The sequence below is a fragment of the Panicum virgatum genome, chromosome 2N (assembly GCF_016808335.1).
Source record: "Panicum virgatum strain AP13 chromosome 2N, P.virgatum_v5, whole genome shotgun sequence".
Lineage (NCBI taxonomy): Eukaryota > Viridiplantae > Streptophyta > Magnoliopsida > Poales > Poaceae > Panicum > Panicum virgatum.
Genome location: NC_053146.1, coordinates 15,779,029 through 15,802,772, shown reverse-complemented (window position 1 = coordinate 15,802,772; position 23,744 = coordinate 15,779,029). Strand labels below are relative to the sequence as shown.

General features: G+C 43.5%; 3 protein-coding genes and 1 long non-coding RNA gene across 7 annotated transcripts; 1 reads left to right on the top strand and 3 right to left on the bottom strand.

Moving 5' to 3' along the window:
* Positions 1-7,978: 7,978 nt before the first annotated feature.
* On the bottom strand, positions 7,979-10,219 carry LOC120658152. Its single transcript, XR_005668534.1, has 2 exons — positions 9,552-10,219; positions 7,979-8,456 (listed from the first exon to the last, which is right to left on the bottom strand). It is a non-coding gene; the product is annotated as an uncharacterized LOC120658152 (long non-coding RNA).
* An 830-nt stretch (positions 10,220-11,049) lies between these two features.
* On the bottom strand, positions 11,050-13,795 carry LOC120658149. Of its 4 annotated transcripts, none has more exons than XM_039936391.1 (5): positions 12,863-13,795; positions 12,590-12,830; positions 12,270-12,502; positions 11,415-11,893; positions 11,050-11,379 (listed from the first exon to the last, which is right to left on the bottom strand). In XM_039936391.1, exons 1-5 carry the CDS (start codon positions 13,370-13,372, stop codon positions 11,331-11,333), a joined length of 1,512 nt encoding a protein of 503 aa, XP_039792325.1. In that variant the 5' UTR covers positions 13,373-13,795; the 3' UTR covers positions 11,050-11,330. The 4 variants fall into 4 exon arrangements, with proteins under 4 accessions (XP_039792325.1, XP_039792326.1, XP_039792327.1 ...); XM_039936392.1 differs by having other exon boundaries at positions 11,050-11,893; positions 12,863-13,068; positions 13,219-13,780; XM_039936393.1 differs by having other exon boundaries at positions 11,050-11,893; positions 12,863-13,068; positions 13,152-13,361.
* Positions 13,796-14,019: 224 nt separating this feature from the next.
* LOC120658151 (ATG8-interacting protein 1-like) lies at positions 14,020-17,155 on the bottom strand. Its single transcript, XM_039936395.1, has 3 exons — positions 16,856-17,155; positions 15,026-15,705; positions 14,020-14,425 (listed from the first exon to the last, which is right to left on the bottom strand). The coding sequence occupies exons 2-3, from the start codon at positions 15,692-15,694 to the stop codon at positions 14,315-14,317; spliced, it is 780 nt and encodes a 259-aa protein (XP_039792329.1). The 5' UTR covers positions 15,695-15,705; positions 16,856-17,155; the 3' UTR covers positions 14,020-14,314.
* Positions 17,156-17,320: 165 nt separating this feature from the next.
* On the top strand, positions 17,321-22,557 carry LOC120658150. The gene is made up of 9 exons (XM_039936394.1): positions 17,321-18,860; positions 18,946-19,026; positions 19,840-19,929; positions 20,062-20,228; positions 21,293-21,362; positions 21,634-21,713; positions 21,797-21,859; positions 21,999-22,075; positions 22,166-22,557. The coding sequence occupies exons 1-9, from the start codon at positions 18,582-18,584 to the stop codon at positions 22,264-22,266; spliced, it is 1,008 nt and encodes a 335-aa protein (XP_039792328.1). The 5' UTR covers positions 17,321-18,581; the 3' UTR covers positions 22,267-22,557.
* Positions 22,558-23,744: the final 1,187 nt, after the last annotated feature.

The following is a 23,744-nucleotide window of genomic DNA, read 5'->3' as shown; positions in this document are numbered from 1 at the left end:
CATTACACGACAATATATTTGCTAACGTGAAGTCACAATAAAGAGTATATTAATGCTGGAACGTATTATTTGATCGTAGATTTTTGTGTCGCAATGGACACCAATAATTTTATTCTCGGAATAAATTTAATATCATTTTATTAAAAATAATATATTATTTAACCACCATTACAATAGCAATATATTAAGCAAAGTAGTTGAACGTCAATAATTCTAAAATTTATAAATGGAAATTATTGATGGTTATTCGGTTGTTGCTTTTCAACTATGTACAATTTTTTATTAGTTCAAATGAAAATAAAATTTAAAATTATACCATTTGCATCACTCAAAAATTGAAGTCAATAAGAGAGACCCTGAACCTTTAGGTGTCTTCTGCGCTTCTACTCATGTATTCAACAATGCACATGTTTATTTCTGTTTATTTAGCTCATTTTTTCTTTCGAACAAATATACGAGGCTTTACAAATATATGTACCAAGCTCCTAAAAGGTATCAATAATTTGTATCAACATATTAGTTTTTTTAATTTAACAATGCATATAATCAAATATATCAGAAACATTGAGGGTGAATTTTTCAATATTGAATATCAAATTAAATAGTTTTAACTAAAATTAAATCACTATACAAAATAATTAATGTAAAGATATAACATTAATTTCTAAACAGTGAGGGTTTTTATCCTGGCCAAATATATTGCCACGCAGGTGCAGCATAAAAATCAATGGTCAAATAATACTTCATAATTTGTCCTAACATGAATATACTATTTATTGAAACTTTGTGTTAGTTACATTGCCGTGTAATGTTTGGACTGTAAATGCACCTATTGCCAAGTTATTGCATTAAATTGAGCATTTTACAAGTTGTTGGACTGATCTGCACCCACCTATCATGCTATTGCACTAAATTGAGCATTTTAAAAGTTGTTGGACTAATTTGCACCGATATGACAAGTTGTTGTATGGTGGGTGCAATTTACTCGTCGAAAAATATTTGTACCATTTACATCCCAACTTAGCATGTTTAAGAGGCCTCCTATCTATCGGTTAGCCCACTTCGGACTACCACGGGGGATGGACCGGCCCAACTCAACCATTGTTTAGCTTTTCCTTAAAAAAGGCAATCTTTAACTCGTTTGATCTATTTTATTTACTAGCATCGTGTTGCATTTCTATGGGTAATATTAATTTTATATGAACCTACATGAGACCTCCAATTTTGCACTCTTTCAATAAGTGTACAGACTGCACCATGATCACGTACGTGAGGCATTGATTTTCCGGGTTTCGATTGGAATTCCAATTAATTTGTTCGAGTTCCAATTAGGATTCTGATTGTTTTATCCGGATTGCGATTAGGATTCCGATTGACGGACCAATGAATCATTACTTTGGTTAGAAATAGCAGAGATAGAGATAGCGGGGCCATGATCTTTCGCTAGCAATAGCGAATCGTTAGGGTTCTGCACCCGCCCCTCCTGTGAAAGGGTATAATCCCGGATCGATCACTCCCTTGTTTTTTCCTTTAAACTACACCAAGATGGCTCTCGTTTTAGTGTATCACGAGAGCCCCTCATCTGGATAGCGGACAAGGAAGAAGATGTCCGGTCAGAAGACAAAAGAGGAAAAGAAAAGGTAACAAAAGGGCTCAAGGAAGTAACAAACTAACAATACTGAGTTAAGCTCACCTAGCCTTTTTTTTTCTTGTTGATGGTTTCCGGGCAAAGTCTCTATGGTGTGGACCGCATTCTTGTTATGAAATCCATAGTACAACTCTAATGGGTTGCGAGGGATGTGTGGGATCCCCCCCCCCCCCCCCCAACGCCCTCTGCCCGTGTCACTCCGACCGCCTCTGTGATTGAAGTCATTAGAATATTATCTTTTGGATTCCATCTCGGATGTGTTGGACTCAAACTCTATTTGGTGTACACTTCTTTGGATGTTGTTAGTGTTTGGAGGTGTTCCATAGGATATGATAGGTTGGGACCAAATATTAATTTTAGGACGCTTGTTTTTTTCCTTTGTTTCTTTCCTCTACGCTTCTGCGAAGGTCGTTAGCCAACTTTACATACTTCACCATGGTGGTGAATAGTTCATCAATTGTTCTTGGGTGGTCGCCTGTGAATTGCGAGGCGCACTGTCCGATCTTAAGCCCTTGATGGCTGCTTCTATAATAGTTGAATCCAGAACATTAACCACTTGGGCCCTTAGCTGCACGAACAGTTTCATGTAGGATTCGAGAGTCTCGGAATCTTCCTTTGCAGTTTAAAGGTCTGTGGCTGATAGGGTTGTATACTGAAAATATTGGAAATTTTGGATTAGCAGGCTTCATAGCTTTGTCCAGCTTGATATTACTCCTGGTTCTAAGTTTGCAAACCACGTCTGGTTATTTCCTTTGTGGCGATTGCGAAGGACTTGGCAAGCACTATATCTCGTTGCTGCCATCAGACTGCAGCTCATAACTCACTAGGAATTGCCTTGGGTCGGTCTGTCCATCAAATTAAGGTATCTTTGCTGGTTTATATCCTGAAGGCCATGGGCGCACTTGTAGTTCTGCAGATAAAGGCTGACATGTAGTTGATAACGTGGTAGTGTGAAGGCTCAGGTGCGGGTATTTGTTGAAAGCAGTTTGCGGTTGCTCCTGAGTGCTGCTATCTGAGATTCCATTTCTATCAGGGCTTTCTCAACTTTCTCGATTTCCTCTTGAAATCTTTCGCTTCTCGTTGTCGCGGCCATCTCCTCAAGTCTCTTCATTTTGGACTCGATCTGGGAGTTTATGGCATCGAGTCTTGATCTTTGCTCTGTTCGCTTGCACTGGTGGAAGCTGTTGCTTTGGCAGTGGCGGTTTTCTTTCTTTTGAGTATGTGAGAACCGCCCAATTTGCACTCGGTTTAGATGAAATTATTGATTAATTTTTTTAAGTTGAGGGCTAGCACGTGTCCGTCTCTCGACACGCCACGCGCTAATCCACACCTTAGAGGCACTTAATCAACACAAATCACCTAGAACGTGAGCAAACCCGGTAGTCCCGGTACGTGTTTGCCACATGCCCAGGATTAAGCACACGTACAGTTATACAAGCGCGTACATTGCCGATGATCCACAAAGAGCAGTTTTACACACTTAAAATTACAAGTTTGATATAGGAGGGTTCAGCTAACTTCCACTACAAGCCTTGGGCTCACCGAAGCCATCTTCTAAATAAAGAAACTTAAAGATTATTATATTTACATGCTCTCATGGAGTTCGATTACGATAAAATATACCTAAGATAATGATGCCTTGCTCAAGGACATCATCACAGCCACAACAACCTACTCCTCCCCCGCATTTAGATCGGCGGGGTAGAAGTGGCCGAACACCACTTTCGGCTCACCTGCAACTAGATTTAGAAAACAACCTGAGTACAAAAGGCACTCGCAAGACTTACGCAATTAAATAAACAAGGATCATGCAAAGGCTCAAGTAAAAGCTTTAAGATTAAGTATTTATTGTATAAGCATTTGTTCTCTACACTATCACCTATCATAATTAATTAATTTTGCCCAACCCCAAACACTTTTAGTTGATTAAGAGAGTAATATAATCCATAACTGATCATAGCTGTAACATGGACCATTCTCATCATAAACGAAATTCTACGAGGAATTCATGGGATAATGAGCTTGCTCATAATCGAGAGCGCGGCAATTCAAATTGATTAAAACCTTGCAAAGGTGTACTACTTTACCCACACGACGCGAGGACCATGCGACTCACCCAACCGGCCAAAGTTGGATAAGGGAGTACTCGCGTCAACCGTTCCCAACATGGCTCGATCATTGAAATCTTCACACATAGCTTACGCGTAGAGACTTAGTTCCACCAGGGACATCTCTAAACTTTCCTACACATAGGTCCACCTGGGGACACACTAAGCCTCTCTGCATAGCTCGTAGCCACGTAGCTAGGACTGCACATCAATGATCAAGTCAAAGAAGGTAATTGGCTTATCCGTACTATTATATTGGATATGTGGTAGCACGGAAAGGTGCTCAAAACCGACGTCGTCCACTCGGTCCTTAATCGCTCCAAGCGGACTATGCCCATGTGACTTCATTCTCTAGGCCCTAACATTCCGCTCAAATCTCGGTACTCCCACTTCATCACCACCCAAACCGAACCAGTGCGATCAAGGATTATCGGTAAGTGTGATCCTCCAAACCATTCCTGTCTAGCGAGCAAAATGAGTATTCTAAGCAGGGCTAAGCATCTAGTCAGATTAAGTTATTAACTGTCTAACTGGTGCCAAGGATATGAATAAACGAATCAAGGAAGGAGAATGCATGAAAATAGGTACAAGAATGTAATACGTACCTAGTATATATATAACCCAACAATACCCAAGTGAGATAACTAAACTAGTCAAATTAAATAGGTGCAAGGGATTATGCTTAGCTGCTTGCCTTGGTTAACTTCGGGGTCGACCATGAACTGGACTCCGGGTTCAGGTTCGACGGACTCGGCAGGCTCAACGGGTTCGTTCTCCGACGGTTCAGTCACTATAATGCATGAATGAGATGCCAGAATTAGCATGATGCCATAATTGTGCAAGAAATGCTATGCACGAAATGAGATGCATGCATTAGTGTGATACCCTAGATTATGCAAGGGTGATAAGACATGCATAATGAATGGCACATATGCGATGATGCACAAACGTAACACACGCGACGACAAACAATCACTATCGTACACGCGAACAGAAAAGCTAGATCAAGAATTAGCAAATAAACTTATACAGCAAGCATAAATCACAAATTAAATTGAGAAAGCAAAGAACATTATAAGGAACTCATGAAAATTGGTTTTGCAGCAAAAGCATTTTCCTATAATTAATCATAAATATATTAGTTTTCAGCAATTCAAAACAAGATAAATCGGAAAAGACATGCAAACTTATCTAAACAAAACCAAGAAAATTACCTTAGATACTAGGCATGAAAACAAAGCTATCAAAACTGGTTTTACTATTTTCTCACTTTCCAGCAAAAAATTCTATATTAAACCATTTTCAGATAAAGTATAAGAAAACAAGCTAAAACTTTGATAAACAGCAAGGAAGCATGTGAACAAGTTTCACCGCTGAAAACTAAACCTCACAAGGAGTCTAACAAAATTTAGTTTGAAATTTTTAGAGCAATAAACAAATAATCTAAGCATTAAACTCACTTTTGAAAGATAAAACTATAGATAAATCTACAGCAAAGTAACATGCAAAACTATATTTTTCAGGAGTAGATGGAAACTAACAAAACAAGTTTCACTATTTTTGGATCTATATATATTTTTCTATGATTTTTGCAAACTCAAACACACACAAGCACAACAAGGATTGTTATTAGCTTCTACCATTGCTCATCTTCTTCATGTCCACGAACAGACCCACGACGCGCGCGACGCGCGCGACGCGGCAGACGGCGGCGCAGCGAAGCAGGGCCGGAGAGGGGCCGGAGACGCGCGCAAGGCGTGTTCCAGGCGACGGCAAAGCTCACCGACAACGGCACGGGCGGAGAGGAGCGACGACGGGGCGGCGCGATGACGAACGGCGGCGGCGGGCGGCGCCAACGGCCCTGCAGGGAGGGGGAGGAGGCCTGGTGAGGAGGGAAATCGAGCGAGGGAAGGGAGGAGATGCTCCTCGCGCAAGGAATCGAGAAGTAGCTCACCGGAGACGGCGAATCGACGGCAGCCGATGGAGCTCCTCGCGGCGGCATCAATGGCGGTCGGGTGGCGCGGGCTCGATTCCGGCCGGGAAAACGCGGGAGCAAGCTCGAGGAGGCTGGAGGAGGTGGAGGGCGAGGTGAGGGGGCCGTGGGCACGCGAAATCGAGGAACGGCGGTCGGAGTTGGTCGGCGCATCGATGGGGGCGAGCTCTGCTCGAGTTCCAAGAGGAGGAAAATGGGGAGGAGAAGGAGAACACGGCAGCGGGGAAGGATAAGGCTGCGGCGTCGTCGTGGAGGATGGGGCGAGCGGAGGACGCGCGCGGCACGGAAGCCGGGGATGGCCGGCGCGTGGCGATGCGTGCGTGCCGCGGTGCAGAACAGAGAGGAGGAGGAAAGAAAGAGGCTGACGGGTGGGCCCGGCGGGAAAATTTTATTTATTTCCTTTTTTTCTTGGGCTGTGACAGAGTCGTCGCTCTAGACCTCGCTGGAGAGCCGGTCAGCGGTGCTTGTGGTGCTATTTTCGTAGGTGCAGCCTCGGCGTTGGTGTTTCGAGGGTTCTGCTCCACCGTGATGACTAGGAGTTTGTTCATTTCGTTTCTTCTTGTAGGGGGGCTGAGATCCCCTCTATCTTCTCGTGTGATGTGTCTGCGGCAGATTGTTCGTTTTCGTTTCTTCTTCGGTGCCATGGTTTTTTGGGTTGGTGATCTGGAGTTCTAGAGGGTTTGGATTTCTAGGCTTTGATTAGTCGAATCCCCAGGTGCCATGTAATGTCGTTGCTCCCCATGGTCAGCACCAATGTTGGATCCCCACGGATCAAACAAGGACAACCATGCAACCAAACTAAGCAAGACAATCGGACAAGCATCAAGACGTAAGAGTATGAAGGAGTTCTTAATATTCATCATGTCTTTACAAATCCACAATGCCCCTGTATTTGTAGTCCGAGTAAGCCGACAGATTAAATGTGATACCCCTCGATTACAAAACCCTCATTAGACAACTGTTAGGGGCAAAGTGGTCTTTAACGATCACATATATACCGATACCCGAGGAAACGCCCATGCGGGACACGAGACCGTCCGGATCACTTCGCACCGGGCCTTCCCTTCTTTCCCTTCTGGCTTCACGCTTGGTCTTCGTTCCTACCCTTCGCTTAGCAGAAGCATCGGCTATCATCTCTTGGAGCCGGTTTCGGTCACAGAACTGCCTAAATTAAACTGACTTAAGTGCGCTAACTATCATTTTAAGTATCAATTAAGTTACAGTGCTCTTAAAACGGTGTAATCCGGCAACCTGTTGAGTTAAGGATCGAAAACACCGGAAGTCTCACCCGAAGACGAGCACAGATAATTACATGCAAACAGGAGTTTTTCAAATTTAAATTACAAAACAGAGCTTAACAAAATGAGTTTATATAAAATATCAGAGTTCAAAATGCAGCAGAATTTAAATAGAAGTTGATTTAAAAACCACGATACTATGAAGACGTGAGGATGTCACATCAAGCCCACTGATATGAATCATGGTCAGCTTCAACCAGCAACAAATACCTGAAAACAGGGTAACAACAAACTCTGAGTATACTAATACTCAGCAAGACTTACCCGACTATTGGTATATACTTAGCCGACTCCTAAACATGCAAGGCTCTTTGACAGTGTAGTTCTTTTGCTGAAAAACTGTTAGTGTTGGATCCTTATTTTCAATATTTTAGCCCAAATTGAGTTATTAGCCATAAACTAGGTTTGACTAAATCTCTAGAGCATACATGATTGATCAAAATATCTTATCAGAGAATCACAATCATAAGTCCAACTTCCATCTTTCTGTCCATTCAATCTTTACTACGATGCGACGCATTGACCAAGGCTCTTATATCCGCGAGTCACGGCGAATCGATCCGATTTAACCTTGCAAGGTGGACCTAACTCACACACCAAGTGCAACCCCGTCGAGTCACACCGAGCAACTATTCCCATAATTACCTCGAAATCTGACTCGCGGCCGCAAACACTTCGGATGATGAGTCCCACACGTGCGAACACCCGGTGAACCCGTGGGTGACAACATCATCCGCCCTCTCTCCCCTACGCCAGAGTAGCGGGTGGAGAATCAGATTTTGTTGCAATTAGGTAATTAGCTTACCGGTTTCGACTACCTCCTACTTTCGGCATGTGGTTAGTACTGTTCAATCCTCGGTCAAAGGGCCAACAACGGTACGGTCCTCAATCGACACAGGCGGAGGCTTATGTTACATTCATTCCATATCCATAACCAAATTCATCTCCGTCTGGTCTCTATTTTCTTTCCTCATTGATTCATTCTCTAGTAACATTTCCACAAGTAACAAAATTTATATCTCGCGAGTGACAGAAAATCACTCGACTTCTACCGCGTCCCTACTTAGCAAAGCCTTTCTAACGGTACCTGTATACTAATAGAGACTCATAGGTACCTAGGAAAAACATGCATGCTATGCTAGGGTTTCATACAACTCCTAGAAACATAAATGCACAAATACTTAAATAAACATTGAATACTAAAATTAAGGGTGATGCTCCGGGGCTTGCCTGGGTTTGACACAAAATCAGTTAGTTAGCTTGCAGTCTTGCACCGGCTTGACATCATCCCAGTCCAAGCATGCACTCCAGTCGGTCCTTCCGTCTTTTGAATTGGTCCACCCGTGCACCATCTTCTGGCTCGGCTTCAACATTGCCCTCCAGTCTCACGTGTCGCACATCTAGCGTACCTAGATGATATGCAACGATGAAAATGCATGAATTTAAGGAAGACAACACACGATGCATTTAAAAGGCATACAAGGCAAACATACGGTCACAATTACATGGGTGTGGATGATGCAATGCAATGCAATCATGAAGAAGGACACGACTAGGCAATCATTTATCGAGTAAACACAACAAACCCACTCAAAAGAAAAACAGTTCGGGTCTGCAATATGAGAGTTTATTCAACTTATTTAGACTGAAGTGTTTCCTTCAAAAAGCATTACTAGACTTGCTTAGAACGACAAAGCACGAGCATTGAGCAAAACAGGTAGATTTTTATTCAGCTAGAAAGCACATAGAACCAAACATATAAGTAACCCACATTCTGGTCTTAAAAGAAGTAACCTAACTTGTACAAGATCAATATGAGTTATTAAAAGAGATCTGTAGAAAAGTTGACTAGTAACAATTATACATGAAGAATATGCCAAAAATATAACTTACAGGCATAAAATGGTAACCAAATTTTACCAACATGATGAAGTATTGATAAAGCATGTATTAACCATTTACCCACATTTATTGACAACATGAGCTATTTCATTTAGCTTTAGCAAGATAAACTAACCAATTTAGATCTACCAACATACACATATCTTCTGCACATGAAAATTTTACAGTGAATAACATATGCCAAGATTAGGCTACTACACAAATTTCATAATTTTTGGACATCCCGAATTGCAGATACAAAATAAACAAGATTAAACAAGTATTAAACATGATTAAATAGCTACATTACAGAAACACTAACTATACAGCAGGTTTAATATTTTTCTTAGGTACAACATGACAAAACAACTCTAACCCAACTGGTTTTATATTTTTAGCATGCTCCTAACTCCATTTATGCAATTAACAAGCTACAAAAGCATTTAACTTGCATAATTAAAACTGCACAGAAATAATTATCAAACAACATGTTTTATGATTCTATCATATAGATCATAAAAAGATGAAGCTAACAAAACTGGTCTTGCATTTTTATCATTTTTCTACTATTTTCTATGAATTTTCAAAATTTCAAGCGATTTGGTCCCTAAACCACTATTCACCTGAGTCTATGACAATGCAGAAAACACCTTGAACTTGTCTCAATTGTTGCACGTGGTCCCTCACGTGAACTGGGAACAGAGGAGGCACCCTAGGAGCTCGATTTTGGCAAGGGGAGGCCCTGCCGGCTACAGAAAAGTGGTGGAGAAGCATTAGGACATCACCTACGACCGTTTTGCTGCGGGAGTTGGGGCCGGGGATGGTCGGGAGGGCGCCGGCGGCGGAGCAGTGGTTGAGGCAGTGCTGTAGCTCGGTTTCCGGCGAGGGGGTGGTCTCTGGAGGTCGGTGAAGGGGCTGGGGAGGTCGAGGGGGATGCGAGGGAGCTCGCCACGGCCTCGATTAGGGCGGAGGAGGACCGGAGATGGGTGCTCCGCGTGCGGCGGCGGTCGGCGGCAATGGAGCTGCCGGCGGCCGTGGCGCTGGGCCTAAGACGAGCTCGGGCTCGGCTCTTGGGCGTGAGAGTGGAGAGGGGGAGGGAGTGCGAGCGGTTTGGCTCACCAGGGAGAGCCTGGGCGGGTCAGGGCGAGGGCGCAGGGAGGGGCTCGGCGTGGTAGTCGAGCGACAGCCATGGCGGGCGGCGAGGCTCGCTCTGGGCAGCAGGGGAAAGGGCTGGGGCTCGGCTCTCGCGCGAGCAGGGAGAAGCAAAATCGAATTGGGCTTCGACGACGACTTAAGCGGCGGGGAGACGGATCGATGAGGCGACGCGTGGTGGCGCACGGCGGCGCTGTGAATAGGGGCGGACCGGTCCGACAGGTAGCGAGCCCAGCCAGCAGCAAATCAACAGGCTCGATTTTTAAGCGCCCCGAACTCAAAATTTCCAACTAACATTTGAGATTTGGCCAAAATAAAAGTTGTAAAGAAAAAATAAATCTACAACATTGGTATTGGACAAAACTTGATTTGAAGCTTGGATTAGGGAGAAAAACTTGATTCAAACTAGCTAAAGGCGAGGCATACCAAGAAAGGTTAAACGATGCTAACGACGATCTTAAGCTGCTGATTAGCAGATTAAGCATGAAATTAACACCGGGGTGTTATAGTACCCTTCGTGCCCTTCTCGATCTTGAGCTTTCTCTTCGTGACTTCCTTGTCTAGGCCACCTGTCGACGGTCAATCCCCAACAAGTTTTGGGCAGAAACATCACCCAACTCATTGTTTCTATTGATCTACCTCTTTTCCGAACTCCCTCGATCCCGACAGGTAGGTTCAATGTGAAAATCCTCAACTCGTTGTTTCTATGAGTCTACCTCTTCTCCCACCTCCCTCGATCCCGACAAACAGGTCCAACGTGAGGAGTACAATAGACCTGATCCAGTTGAGAAACGTTTTTGAAAGTTTTCATTCTTTATAGTATAGATGTATAGATATATCTAGTGGATTTCAAAACTGTAACGCTTATCCAGCTTGCAAAAGCTGCATAGAAGTACCCACGCCAACCTTTGACTAATTCGAGGTTAACATTTTTTATTAAGCTAGCTATGCAGAAAATCACAACACAAGGTCATCACAAGTACATCTCTAGGGCTTTATGGATAGAGTCACGAGATCATCACAGATAGTCATAAACATCTCAAGTCCCACACATACAAAGCAAGTTCATCGTACATACCAAGAACATCTCATGCCTCACACACAAGAAAGGTTATGGCAGGGGAGGGTAGAGGGGGAGGTCGGGAGGGGGTGCCACCGCTCACCAGTCAGATAGGAGCCCATGAGCAGAGACAGAAGACATGGATCTTCATGAATGGCACAAATGCCTCAGACTATCAGACACCAGGTCATCACACATGGGACGAATACGCGACCAGGCGACAAGGACCCCAACACGACAGGGGCCGCACTGAAGATGACCAAAGCTTCTACCTGATAGCTTTGCCTTGAATGATACCTCCACAGGCTCCTCTTCATCACAAGCCTGGAACCATACCGTAAGATGTTGATCTTGTGGAACGGAAACAACATGTCGCAAATGCTTCATGTTGCCATCCTCTCTAATAGACTTGCCATCACCTTTGCACTCAATGAGTAAGATTTCGAACTCAACACTGGTACTGGCAGCAAAATGACCACGAAAATCAGCTGGCCATGAACCATGAATGACTCTGATAAATATTGTGGCCTCCACACTATCCGGGATCCTTTCAAATGCAACCTGCAGCATGCTACCCTTTGCACCGTACAAAGGAGCAAAGCAATGAAGCCCACATGGTAAAAATTCAGTATCGAGGATGATGTACTGGTCCTCAGATTGAACGGCGCCCTTCACTATTAGCTCAGCCTCAATGTTCACAGGCCCATTCAACCCAACAGCTCGAGTAGGGCCCGTCAGTACCAGATATGGATTCTGTGCAGCATCATTATAGTTAAATAGTCAGCACAAAATATGGATCATGTGCAACATCATTAGATAAACAGTAGGTAAACTGTAGCAAATGATGAGGTAAACACAAAGTATTAGTATAGCTGTTTTTTATTCTATGATAATTTGGTCACGGATGCATATGTGTTTATCAATCAAGAATTAAGATTTACTAGACTACTGCTCTGTAAGTAGTTTTGGTTTTATTTCTGCGCACCATTAATAAGGAATGAGCAGGTTATACGTGTCCTTGACAAAGAATGGAAATACTCCATTGCAGCGTGAAAAGAAAACTAGAAGCGATGATTTAAAGGCTTTTAAACAATGATGAAACATAGTTAAGAAAACAATATATACAAACCTCTTCTGTGAGGGTTTGACAGTCATCCCTTTCCTGGATGTTGAAGATAAGGTTGCGCTGTGAATCAATGGAGTCGCGTACAGCAACCAAACCAAACACATGGAGCGGCCACTCTAAGCCTCTCCGACCTTGTAGGACAACCTTGACTGAATAAATCTGCAGACTATCAACGCTGCCATCATACACATATTTGGGCACAGGTTGGTTCGTGTAGATCATGGCACGGATCGTCGCTGCAGTTAGTGAGACCAATCAGAATAAATCGGCAGTTAGGCAAGCCGAAACCAAAAATCAATGCATAACGGGCACGAAGAACTCACTGATGTCCTCGAAGGCCAGGCCAGGATGCATCACCATCCAGTCAGCCCGAAACCTTTTGTAACGCCCAGTGAGAGGGCTGCGATTGGAGAAGAAGTAATCCATGAGCTTGTTGGGCTGCTGCTGCTGCTGCACCTCCTCTTCTTCAGATCCCCTCTCCGCCTGCTTCATGGCATGTGCTTGCTCGAGTTCCGACATTTTCTTGCGCTTTATCAGTAACCATAACTGCATAAAGATGCTCATCTTTTTTTTTTTGCGACTATAAAGATGCTCATCTCGGAGGACTTCCATCTGGCTCTCCTTTGCTTCTGCTCCTCCTCCTGCTCGCGGGCATACGACGCCTCCGGATCCTCCGCCTCGGCCTCCTTCCAGAAGACAAGGAACTCCTCCGACAGATTCTCCATCTCGCACGGCGCGGCCACACACCTACGATCTGTCGCCGGCTCGCCGCCGGCACCGCTCAAGATATGGGGAGGAAAACCTACACAAATTCGGATACGCTGATCCTGGGTGGCCGCCTGGGTGGTTGGTTTGGTCGCGCGCAGAATTAAATAGGTGGAGTACCGTGGCGAATTGAATCCGACTGGTGCTGGAGTTGGATTCGAGTCGGATTCCATGCGAAACAACTCACCAAGGGTGCCGGTGAGCCTGTCACTGGGCTGGACGGCAAGCAGGACGCCGGCGCCCACGAGGCTGTCTGGCTTGATGTCCCAGTCGATGATCCCCCCGCCTCCGGGAGCCGCAGGCTGGCGCTGCCGCCCGCTGCAGACGCCGACGAACTCCATGACGAGGAGGAAGACGTCCCTGTTGGCGGCGTCCTAGACGACGTCGCGGATGCCCACGAGGCCACGACCGAGGGGTGGCCGCGGCACGCGTCCAGGCAGCCGGCCTCGCGGAGGACCGCGCGGAGGTCGGAGGCCCTGACACGCTTGACGGCCACCGCCTCGCCCGTGGCGCGGTGGCGCGCCTCGACCACCACGCCGAAGCTGCCCTCCCCGGACAAGCACCTCCAGGCTCCAGCTCTCGTAGTCGTAGATGCTCCCGAGCGTGATCCGCGCCCGCTTGCTCTCGCCGCCGACAGGCGACAGCCATGGCGGCGTCAGCCGATTTTTGATGTCGCAGGAAAAACATTGACATATTTGCCTAGTCATTAAAACGAAGGTATGTAAACTTTTGTTCCTCTGGCCGACGGATTTGTACAGTCCAGAAGACAGGGAAGGAAGATAATCTAACATCCAGATGCACATAAACTCCAATTCAAAGTCCTTGCTTCAAAAAACTCAACTTTAAGGACCTTCAACTGAATAAAAACTTAAGAATTTCGGGATAATTTTCAACTTGAAATTTGAAACTTTTTGTTTGGAAATTGTCACCACTAAACTAAATAAGAAGCTTCACAAACTTATGAGTACGAACCGAAAACACAAACGCATCACATCGAACATGGAGAAATTTGATAGCCAAGCCCGTACAGATATTTGAAGTGACCCTATGCCCCATAATGTGTGTGTTCCCACATTATATTGTACAAGTTGCTACGGACTACAAATAGTAACATTTCAGCGCCTTTGAAGTCTCAACCATAAATTTACAGAAGGATAAAATCTACAGTCGTACAAGAACAAGAAAGAATTGCACGGTCTCAAAATCATATGAGCAACAAAAAATGCCAGTAGAAGCCGTCCCTGCCACCATATTCTGGCGCCTGCTCATGTTGTGCTTAGGCGCTAAAGTGGCTGTTGCGGGAGTACGCGAGTTGGCAGCAGAGACCTAAGCTGCTCACTCCCTGGAAGCCCATCCTTCAAACGGCTGAATGCTCCAATGACTCGGCTCATGCTCTGTCAAACAGTGAACATCAACCAACCATATGGTTACCAGAAAATTAAAAAAAAACTATTTTTCTCAAAGGATATGCAAATTCCTGTCTATATAAAAAAAGCCAATATGATATAGAAACAAATGGCTACTTGGCAAAAAAAAATACTATATGGTGAACTATGATATGATTTAACTGGAAATTTGTGGTCCGACAGGAAGCATCTTATGTAAATGATTCAATTCAATCTCATCAATTAAAACAAACAGATCAATTACTATCCTTGTCAACAAACCTAGTACTGTCTAGAGGATGTGTGTTCAACAGAACAGACAACAGCTTAAGTGAGACAAACTTGAATGCAACAGGAGCAAACTGTTGAAACATTGAGACTAGAAAATAAATGTTAAGTGAGAGTATGATCATTTTTGCAATGGAAGTACTTTAAACAACAAACAGGACACTGGAAGAGCATTGTGTGATTCTATGTCACCAGTATTTTTCATAATGTATTGCGTAGGTTATATCACCGAATAATTAGAAACATACAAGACAAACAAGGTACAGTGGAAATAAGGCACTCCTAGCAAAATTTTTTTCAGATAAAGGATAGATGGCATACCTCACCGTTGACACTGAACTGAAATTGATGAAGGTGCAAATGGTCCTGCTGCCACCTCTGACTCATCACAACCAAACCCACAACAGCACCAGCTGCCACAACTGAGCAGACTGTAGTCACTCCCTTTATGTGGTGAAACAGATAAGTGGATTTCCTTTTCCACCATCCTTCACAAGGAATATCAGTCTTGCAGGTTGTGCGATATTTATCTTGCTTAGCATTTGTTTCTGTGGATTTGAAATCTGGTAAAGGAGTTTGATTGGCAGCAGGCAAGTTGCTGTTGACAGATAGATTCTCATTACTCATGTCATCAACTTCTTCTGGTGATACATGGCACCACTCATCATCATTACTCCCAGCACATCTACCTTCCTTACCATTGCTGATTGTATTTGATTCATCATTCTCAGGTTGTACTGGCAAAATCTCATGCTCAGGTTCAATTGGCAAATTCTCGTGCTCACTTGGAGGGAACACAAAGCCATCTGACATGACTAATCCAGTATGTGTGCCATCCTGACTATTACTCACATCCCCATATCCAGGCAAATTAATAGGATCAAATCCTTTTCGGAATAATGGGCTGGTATATACTGAAGAAATCAGAGGTAGCATATCCCATTCATCAGCCGTAGGTGACACTCCAGTGACCTCATTGTCATCTGCCATGCATACAAAACCTATCACAAACACCAAAAACTCAACATTAGATGGGAAAAATTCAAAAGAACGGATGTTAGTGCAGATCATTATGGCAAACTACATGACACAACTTAATAGTTCATTCATTTTGGTGTTAAGTCATGAAGGAATAGTTGTTTCTTCCCAGTTGTAGTCTTGTAGGAAAAGGTAGAACTAGTGGCAAATAGAGCAAAACCAGATGATAATTTGCAATTATCCATGCCCAATCATCATCGTCACCAGCCCATTATGGTTCATATGCTCGCTACTTCACTTATGGCCGTTAGATGCATCAGTGTCTAGACTGATCATGTTTTCACAGTACTCCCCAACATCCCCCTCCCACATCCCCTCACACCAACAAGGCCTTATTTAGATCCTTCTTACTGTTAGCACTCACATCAACATTAACATTACAGGATCAATGCATCACAGATTCCCATATAGTCTGTAATGCCACTTAAAATTCAAGATCCAAGTCGATATGGACAATAACACAAGTCAAGAATTTCTCCAACTAAGCAACTAGCTAAATTTCTTGCACAAAGAAGCCTGGATGTTCTAGCACTCCTACCTAACCGTCTAACGCTTCGAAGACAGGTATATGCCATAATATCCTGCAGTAGGCTTTTCCTTATCCGCGGTCTAAGGCCCATATGAATCCATCATGCTATCTGCCATGCTTGACCAAACTACTTAGCAAGACCTCGCCATCTAAAGTTGAAAAATCTTCTAGAGGCAACTTTTGACAGACAATCAACACGTTCAATTCAGCATTTTTTTCTGACCATATTATCCTGGTTGGGCACAAAGGAGCCGCAGCCTACAGTGGGCTCGAGCAGGAAAATAGAACGAACTCAATGATAGCAGCTACAAACGCCATCGAGATTTCCCTCCGGCCTATTCAAGCCGCACAAGAATCAGTCAAGAACGCGACCGGCACCCCCCCTAACGCAGCCGCCGCGCAGCCCAAGCTACGTCTGGCATCCCCCGAGGACCAGCTGCCCCAGGACCGAGGAACCGCATCGCGCAAACCCGCCGCAGCCTCCTCCCGTCACCGCGGCGGAACCCAGCAACAGATCAAGAAGCGCGGCGACCACCACCAGCGGACACGCGATCAACGAACAAGGGCCAGGTGGGGGCCGGTACCTGAGGTGAAGACGACTCCGGGGGACGGATTCTCCGGCGAGGGAGGGAGTCAGTACTTGGTCGATTCCGGCGCCGGCGACGGCGGCGGCGGCGGCGGCGGCGCGGGGGATTTGGCTCGGTGGGAGGATTGGCAGTTGGAGCTTTTTCGTTTCTTTCTTTCACCCTCTGGAGTTGTGCACTAATTGATTTTATTTGTTCGGTAGGGGTGTTGGAGGGACAACCGATTTACAACGCGAATCCGGATCCCAATCTCCTCTTTTCGAAGCTTTTTTTCTGATGATTTAATAATAAGTGGTGATTGATTTATTTCAGAAAGAAAATAAAAAACTGATGATTGATGGCATGGTGGAAGCAGGGATCCGGGTGTCGCGGTGGGCCCACGCACAGGGACGTGATTCGGACATGGTACCACCGCCAGATGCACGAGTCCAACAAACCTCCAACCACAGGTCCCAAACGATCCCGATTTCAAAATCAATCATTGCAAATTTCGCTGAGAGCGTATTCGTGGCCGTTCGATTCTTCCTTTTTTTTTCTTTTCTTTGAAAAAAAGGGTTAAACTCACCTCAGCTAGCTGAGCTTTCCCACTAACCAATCGCGCCAATCCAGCTCCACATCCTCAATGGGAAATCTTGGTCAAGAACAAAAATTGAAAGCATCCTTAGCCTTCTACCTTTTTCATACCACATGAATGTTATTTGATTTGCGTGTTCAAGGAAATTACCGGAAGTTACTAACGAGCATAGTGCCCGTGTACGGTAGTACTGTACCCGCCACACCAAAGGTTATAGGCTTTACCCATACTGCATCAGTCCATTCAAAAGAGAAAAAAAATGCTGCATCAATCGAAGGATTGGCGTGCCCATGGCGCAAGTTCCAAATGTATGAATCGAAAGAAAGATATGAATCCTATCTTAATCCAAGCTGAGAAAGCTTTGCACGAAGCAGAAGGTTTTTAAATGAATCTCAAAACACCCTTTAGATCTTTTTCTAAAAAGAACATTGAGCATCTTCAACAAATTACTTATATCTCATATCCAAAACATATTATATCTCCATTACTAATAATTATCTTTGTATTTTAGGTAATAGTTGTTGTAGCAGACTACCAAAATGCAATCACCAAGAATAGAGTAGGGGAAATCCACTCCATTTAACAGAGACTGAGGTGAATTTTGATGATTATCAAAAATTTATAGGTAATGGGGATTGGATGATAATCTGCTGGAGTATCTCCATCACTAAATATTTATTTTGTAGTATTTAGGAAGAGGGATATAAGTAATCTGTTGGTGATGCTTTACTTGCATTTTCTCAAGGCTCAAGAGTTATTGGAAAATTGAACGTAACATATCGTCCTTCATTCTCAATGCATGGTTTTCCCAAATACGGTATAATTGTTTAGTCGGTTCGAATCATTATTTAGCATTAGGAACCTTGTAATTACACAATGACATATTCAATTCAGTCAAACTTTCAGTAGCAAGAAAAAACAATAGCGATTGTTGTTAACATATAGTTTTTTTTTAAATTGTTAACATATACTAGTTGAATACGTTTCTGTGGGCTGGGCCGTCTCTCTCTCTCTCTCTCTCTCTCTCTCTCTCTCTCTCTCTCTCTCTCTCTCTCTCTCTCTCTCGTAACATATACTGGCCCGCAAAGCTTAAAGCCCATAGCCCCGGCCCCCTTCGGCTGCCTCTTCTTCTTCCTCGGCCTCACGCACGACATGGCCGCCGCTCGTTTTCTCGGCACGGCGTCTAGCCGCCTCGAGAGGGTGGTGGGGGCTTTACCGGCCGCCGGCAGCTTGGGCTGCCGCTCCACCTTGCCTGTAGGGAGGGTCCGCCCCTACTTCGTGCGGTCCGTTCCGCCGCCCGGGGGGACGGGGAGGAGGGGAGTAAGGGCGGCGAGGCCCCCGCGCGCCGCGATGGGCGGCGACCTGTTCGCCCTCGACTTCGACGGCGTCTTATGCGACAGCTGCGGCGAGAGCTCCCTCTCCGCCGTCAAGGTCTCCTCCGTCTTGCCTCTTGCGTGCTTGACATGCGTCAAACGAGTAACGGTGTTCGATTAATCGATTTGTTGTGCTTGTGCAGGCCGCGAAGGTTAGGTGGCCGTGGGTGTTTGAGCAAGTTGATTCCGCCATGGAGGAGTGGATAGTGGAGCAGATGTACACCGTAAGCCTTCGTTGCCCACATGGCCTTAGCTACCAACTACCAAGCTAGCACACCCTAGCATTTCAGAGCTCCATTTAGCATTGTTGTTATTTTGCAGAGCGCTCATTTTTTTAAAAAAAATTGATTGCAGTAGTTAGTTGGAAGCATCTTTTATGGAGATGGGGGAACTAATAAACCTTCCTCTGAATAGTTAATAAATTCCATGTCGCAATGCAGCTTGCTACACATCCAGCAGCTTTAGTTAACAAGAATGTTACCAAAAAAATGAAAAACTAAGAGAATGTACAAAACAAAGTTAGGTTGATGGATCATTGAGTTTAGTGGTTTGGAACAATGTGCACCTAGTGATTGGTTTTGTCATGTCTTTCAGTGCCCTGTGCTGAAGCACTAATCTCCCTTTGCTTATTATTGAAAACCCTTGAAACTTAGAAAGTTCATGAAAGCCAACTCCTCCATAGTTTGTTCAGCAAGCAAGCAAAGTGAATTCTCCCTGTCATTCACCTATCCACCATATGAAGTTAACCCATGTACTGGTAGGAACTTTTGGTCCACAATTGCCTAGACATTTGAAAAATCCACATGCTATGAGTATCTGCGGCAACTATGGAATAAGGATAGTGCACCACTGATGATAATTAACGCTTTCTGATTTAAAGAAAAATGGTGCTATGAATAAATTAAGCTTCTCATCCTCATGAAGCATAATAGATGTTCTCATATTGGTTTCATGACAAGGAACACAGCATTCCTCTTCCCAATTCTATTATTTACACAATGTAGGAGTAATACTTAAAACGTTTTCCACTATTTCAGCTCCGTCCAGTGGTGGAAACAGGATATGAGAACCTGTTGCTTGTTAGGTTGCTTGTTGAGATCCAGATACCATCAATTCGGAAATCATCAGTAAGTTCTGCAGTGTTCATCTGTAGTGTATTCATGACCAAATATTATCATGCTGTCTTAGGTGGTAAGAATAGGCAAATGAGTATAGCTTATAGATTGATTGAATTTTTATATTAAGGTGATATTTGCAAGGTTGCAGATGGGCTTAGCATCCAAGATATATTGGAGAACTGGTTAAAACTGAAGCCCACACTCATGGACGAGTGGCAAGAAGATAGGGAGTCTCTGGTAGATCTCTTTGGTCGCGTAAGAGATGACTGGATTGAAAATGATTTATCTGGCTGGATAGCTGCTAACAGGTAACTGATCTATGAAATAATTGGTGTATATTTTCATTGGGTCTGACCAATATATATTCAGAGAAATTAAGTTAGATCTAACTATAACTTTGTGTTTTACTGCTGGTAGTTGGGACTTGGGAGGTATATACTCCACAGGGACAACCATCTCTAGATATTCTAGTGTTCTGTCCTCACTCCTCAATTGTGAGGAACACTTCAAAACTTTCAGAAATACTCTCAGCTCCATGACCACATGGATGAAATACAGATCATACATTTCTATAGTTCCCTTATACATAGCTTGCAAAGATAATTTGATAAATTAGTAGCAGAGGTCTCATCGTATCTAAGTGGGTCTAGGTAGTAAACAACTTTCTAGTAGCTATGTCTATTAAATAAGTTGGAAAGAAAATTGATCACTAATCCCAAGTCTTGATTACTGGCTCCATGTCTGCACCCTAGCCATTTCTATGCATGTGTGACTGCATGAGCATGCATATGCATACATATTTTCTTTGCTGTGTGTTATTGGCTCATTGCTTGCCTGTGTGATTATCTTAAGCGCTAGCTTAATTTTATTGCTGTATGTAAAAGTTTTGTTTGGCTTGAATGATCACAATTTATTAGTCGCTTCCGATAGGGTGATATTCTTCCCACTCTTTCCCTTTCAGTTTTACAGCTGATTCGCTCGAAAAAGTTTGAAGGGATGTAATGACCTGAGGTGTCTCATGTTACTCATTGGTCGGTCAATGTGACTGCAGTTTTATACTGGGACAGCTAGCCATTTCTATGCATGTGTGACTGCATGAGCATGCATATGCATACATATTTTCTTTGCTGTGTGTTATTGGCTCATTGCTTGCCTGTGTGATTATCTTAAGCGCTAGCTTAATTTTATTGCTGTATGTAAAAGTTTTGTTTGGCTTGAATGATCACAAATTTATTAGTCGCTTCCGATAGGGTGATATTCTTCCCACTCTTTCCCTTTTCAGTTTTACAGCTGATTCGCTCGAAAAAGTTGAAGGGATGTAATGAACCTGAGGTGTCTCATGTTACTCATTGGTCGGTCAATGTGACTGCAGGTTTTATACTGGGACAGCTGATGCATTAAAGCTTTCAAACTCTGAAGCTTACATAGTCACAACAAAACAGGTCAATCTCCTATATTTCTCTGCTGTGTGACCTAACTTTTCTCAATCTTCTATTTCATGTGTTCATGGTTTCAGTTTCTGTTTTTTTTTTGTGTAGATGTTTATGAAAAGCTGAACTTTTCCAACAAATGATTTTAACAAACATATTTAGACTTTACCTTAATATAGATATTTTTGGATAATGGATATTTTAAAATTTATTTTCACAGTTCTGCTCTGTAGGTAAGGCAGAATGCTGATCTTCTGCTGATCACTTATTGGTCATCTTTCAGAGTAGATTTGCTGAAGCACTACTGAAAGAATTGGCTGGAATAGATTTTCCCTCTGAAAGGATATATGGCCTTGGTACTGGGTTAGTATGGATCTTATTTTCTTTTCCTAAACCTATGCCTATCCATGATTTTTCAGTATTGAATATGTGAGTTCATTCTTCAGTCCGAAGGTAAAAGTTCTCCAGCAGCTGCAGCAGATGCCGCAGCACCAAGGCCTAATGCTTCAGTAAGTCTTGCATGGTTGAAATTTAATACCATATACTGCATCCCATGAACTAGTTCTAAGCATCCATATGCGATGGACAACAGTAAAAGAAGTACGGAATGATTGTTGTTTTCTTTTGTTCTTGTTGTACCTTGAATAGTTTCATTGAGGACCGACTTGCGACTTTGAAGAATGTGATCAAAGAACCAGCGCTGGATAAATGGAACCTCTACCTGGGTAAGTGATGTTTTTCTCCCAAACCCCAATGGTTCTCTCTTGGTCAAAATGAATTTGTGTTTCTCATATTACTGAATGCCACGTGGGCAGTGACATGGGGATACAACACACCGAAGGAGAGGGAAGAAGCACAAGGTATCTCAAGGATCCAGATGGTTGATCTCCCAGACTTCAGTAAGAAGCTGAAATAGGAGGCCATGGCTTGGGTTGTCCAAACTCCAAACTGTGTCCTACTTTGGTTGATGTGCTTGCATTTTTTATTAAATGCATAGCTCACAAATTTGTGAGCATGTTCAATATCATCTAATTTATCTTAACTGCTCGATGTTTCTGATTATTTGTATGATAATTTTCAGAATGTTATATTTCCTGCGGTCATGAAAACATAATGTTTTTTGTTGACATCTTATCAAACTTTTGAAATACTGACTGTCATTGTTATGGGTTTATTGTATCATATGTATTCAAAATTCTTTGAATAAGAAATGCTTTGCCATTTGAATGTCTAGCCAAGGAGCCATGTTCTGTTGACCGAAGGTGGGGCGGCTATGTCATGTATATGATAATATTCTCCTTGTAAAAAATAATTCGTAGATAAAGATGTCTTTGATTTGTCTCACCGCATTTATATTTGTGTTTGAAACGGGAGATCAAAAGTACTCCCTCCGTTTCAAATTATAGGTCGTTTTGTCAAATCTAGATACATAATTTTTGTTATGTATCTAGACAATGTTTATCTAGATGTATAGTAAAATTTATGTATCTAGATTTGTCAAAACGACTTACAATTTGGAACGGAGGGAGTACTTCTAAAGAATTACTAAACAAGGCCAGCGAGCTGGTGCTGTTTCTCAGGTCTCAGCACGACGAGCACTTTAAGCTAAAAAAAAAGCACGACGAGCACTTCGCGGACCAAAAGTTGGTACCAATGAACACTGCAACGGAGATACAACGTACGCTCTAACTTTCCCTCACCCATGAACTAATTACAAAATAAATTATATAATTAGTTTGTAAACTATAAGATGAATTTATTAACCTAATTAACCTGTTATTAGAGCATGTGTTACTGTAGCAGTTTAGTGTCTAATCACAACCTCATTAGGCTCATTAGATCATCTCGCAATCTACAAGCAAACTGTGTAATTAATTTTTTATTTTATCTATATTTAATTTTTTATAAATATTTGATGTGACACTTGTGAAAGTTTGAATTTCAAAGAGACAATTCCCTTGAGCCATTATAAAAGTTCTCAATTCCGTATATATCACTAAAAAATTATGGTGCCATACAAACCACTACTTTAATCTTTTATCCCTTGCATACCACTTTCGTTAGTTTCTAGAAAAACGACAGTTTACTGCAGCTAAAAATGTCCATTCCGCCCCTCTTACAGGTGGACTCCGTGTGTCATTATTCTCCCTCATCTTCCAACCTGCCTCCCTCTCTCGTCTTCTACCTTGCCGGCGGCGGCCGCCCTCATGAGCGCGCGCCGGCCTCCCCTCCTCCGCCTCTCCCCTCTTCACTGGCCCCGCGCCACCGCCGTCGCCTTCTAGCTCCACCCCCGCCTCACGATGCTAGACCTGCGCGGGTCGCACGCCATGGACGCGGCGGTGCCAATCTTGCGCCCGTGTGCCCCTCTTCCCTCTGCTCCTCTTCCACCACTGC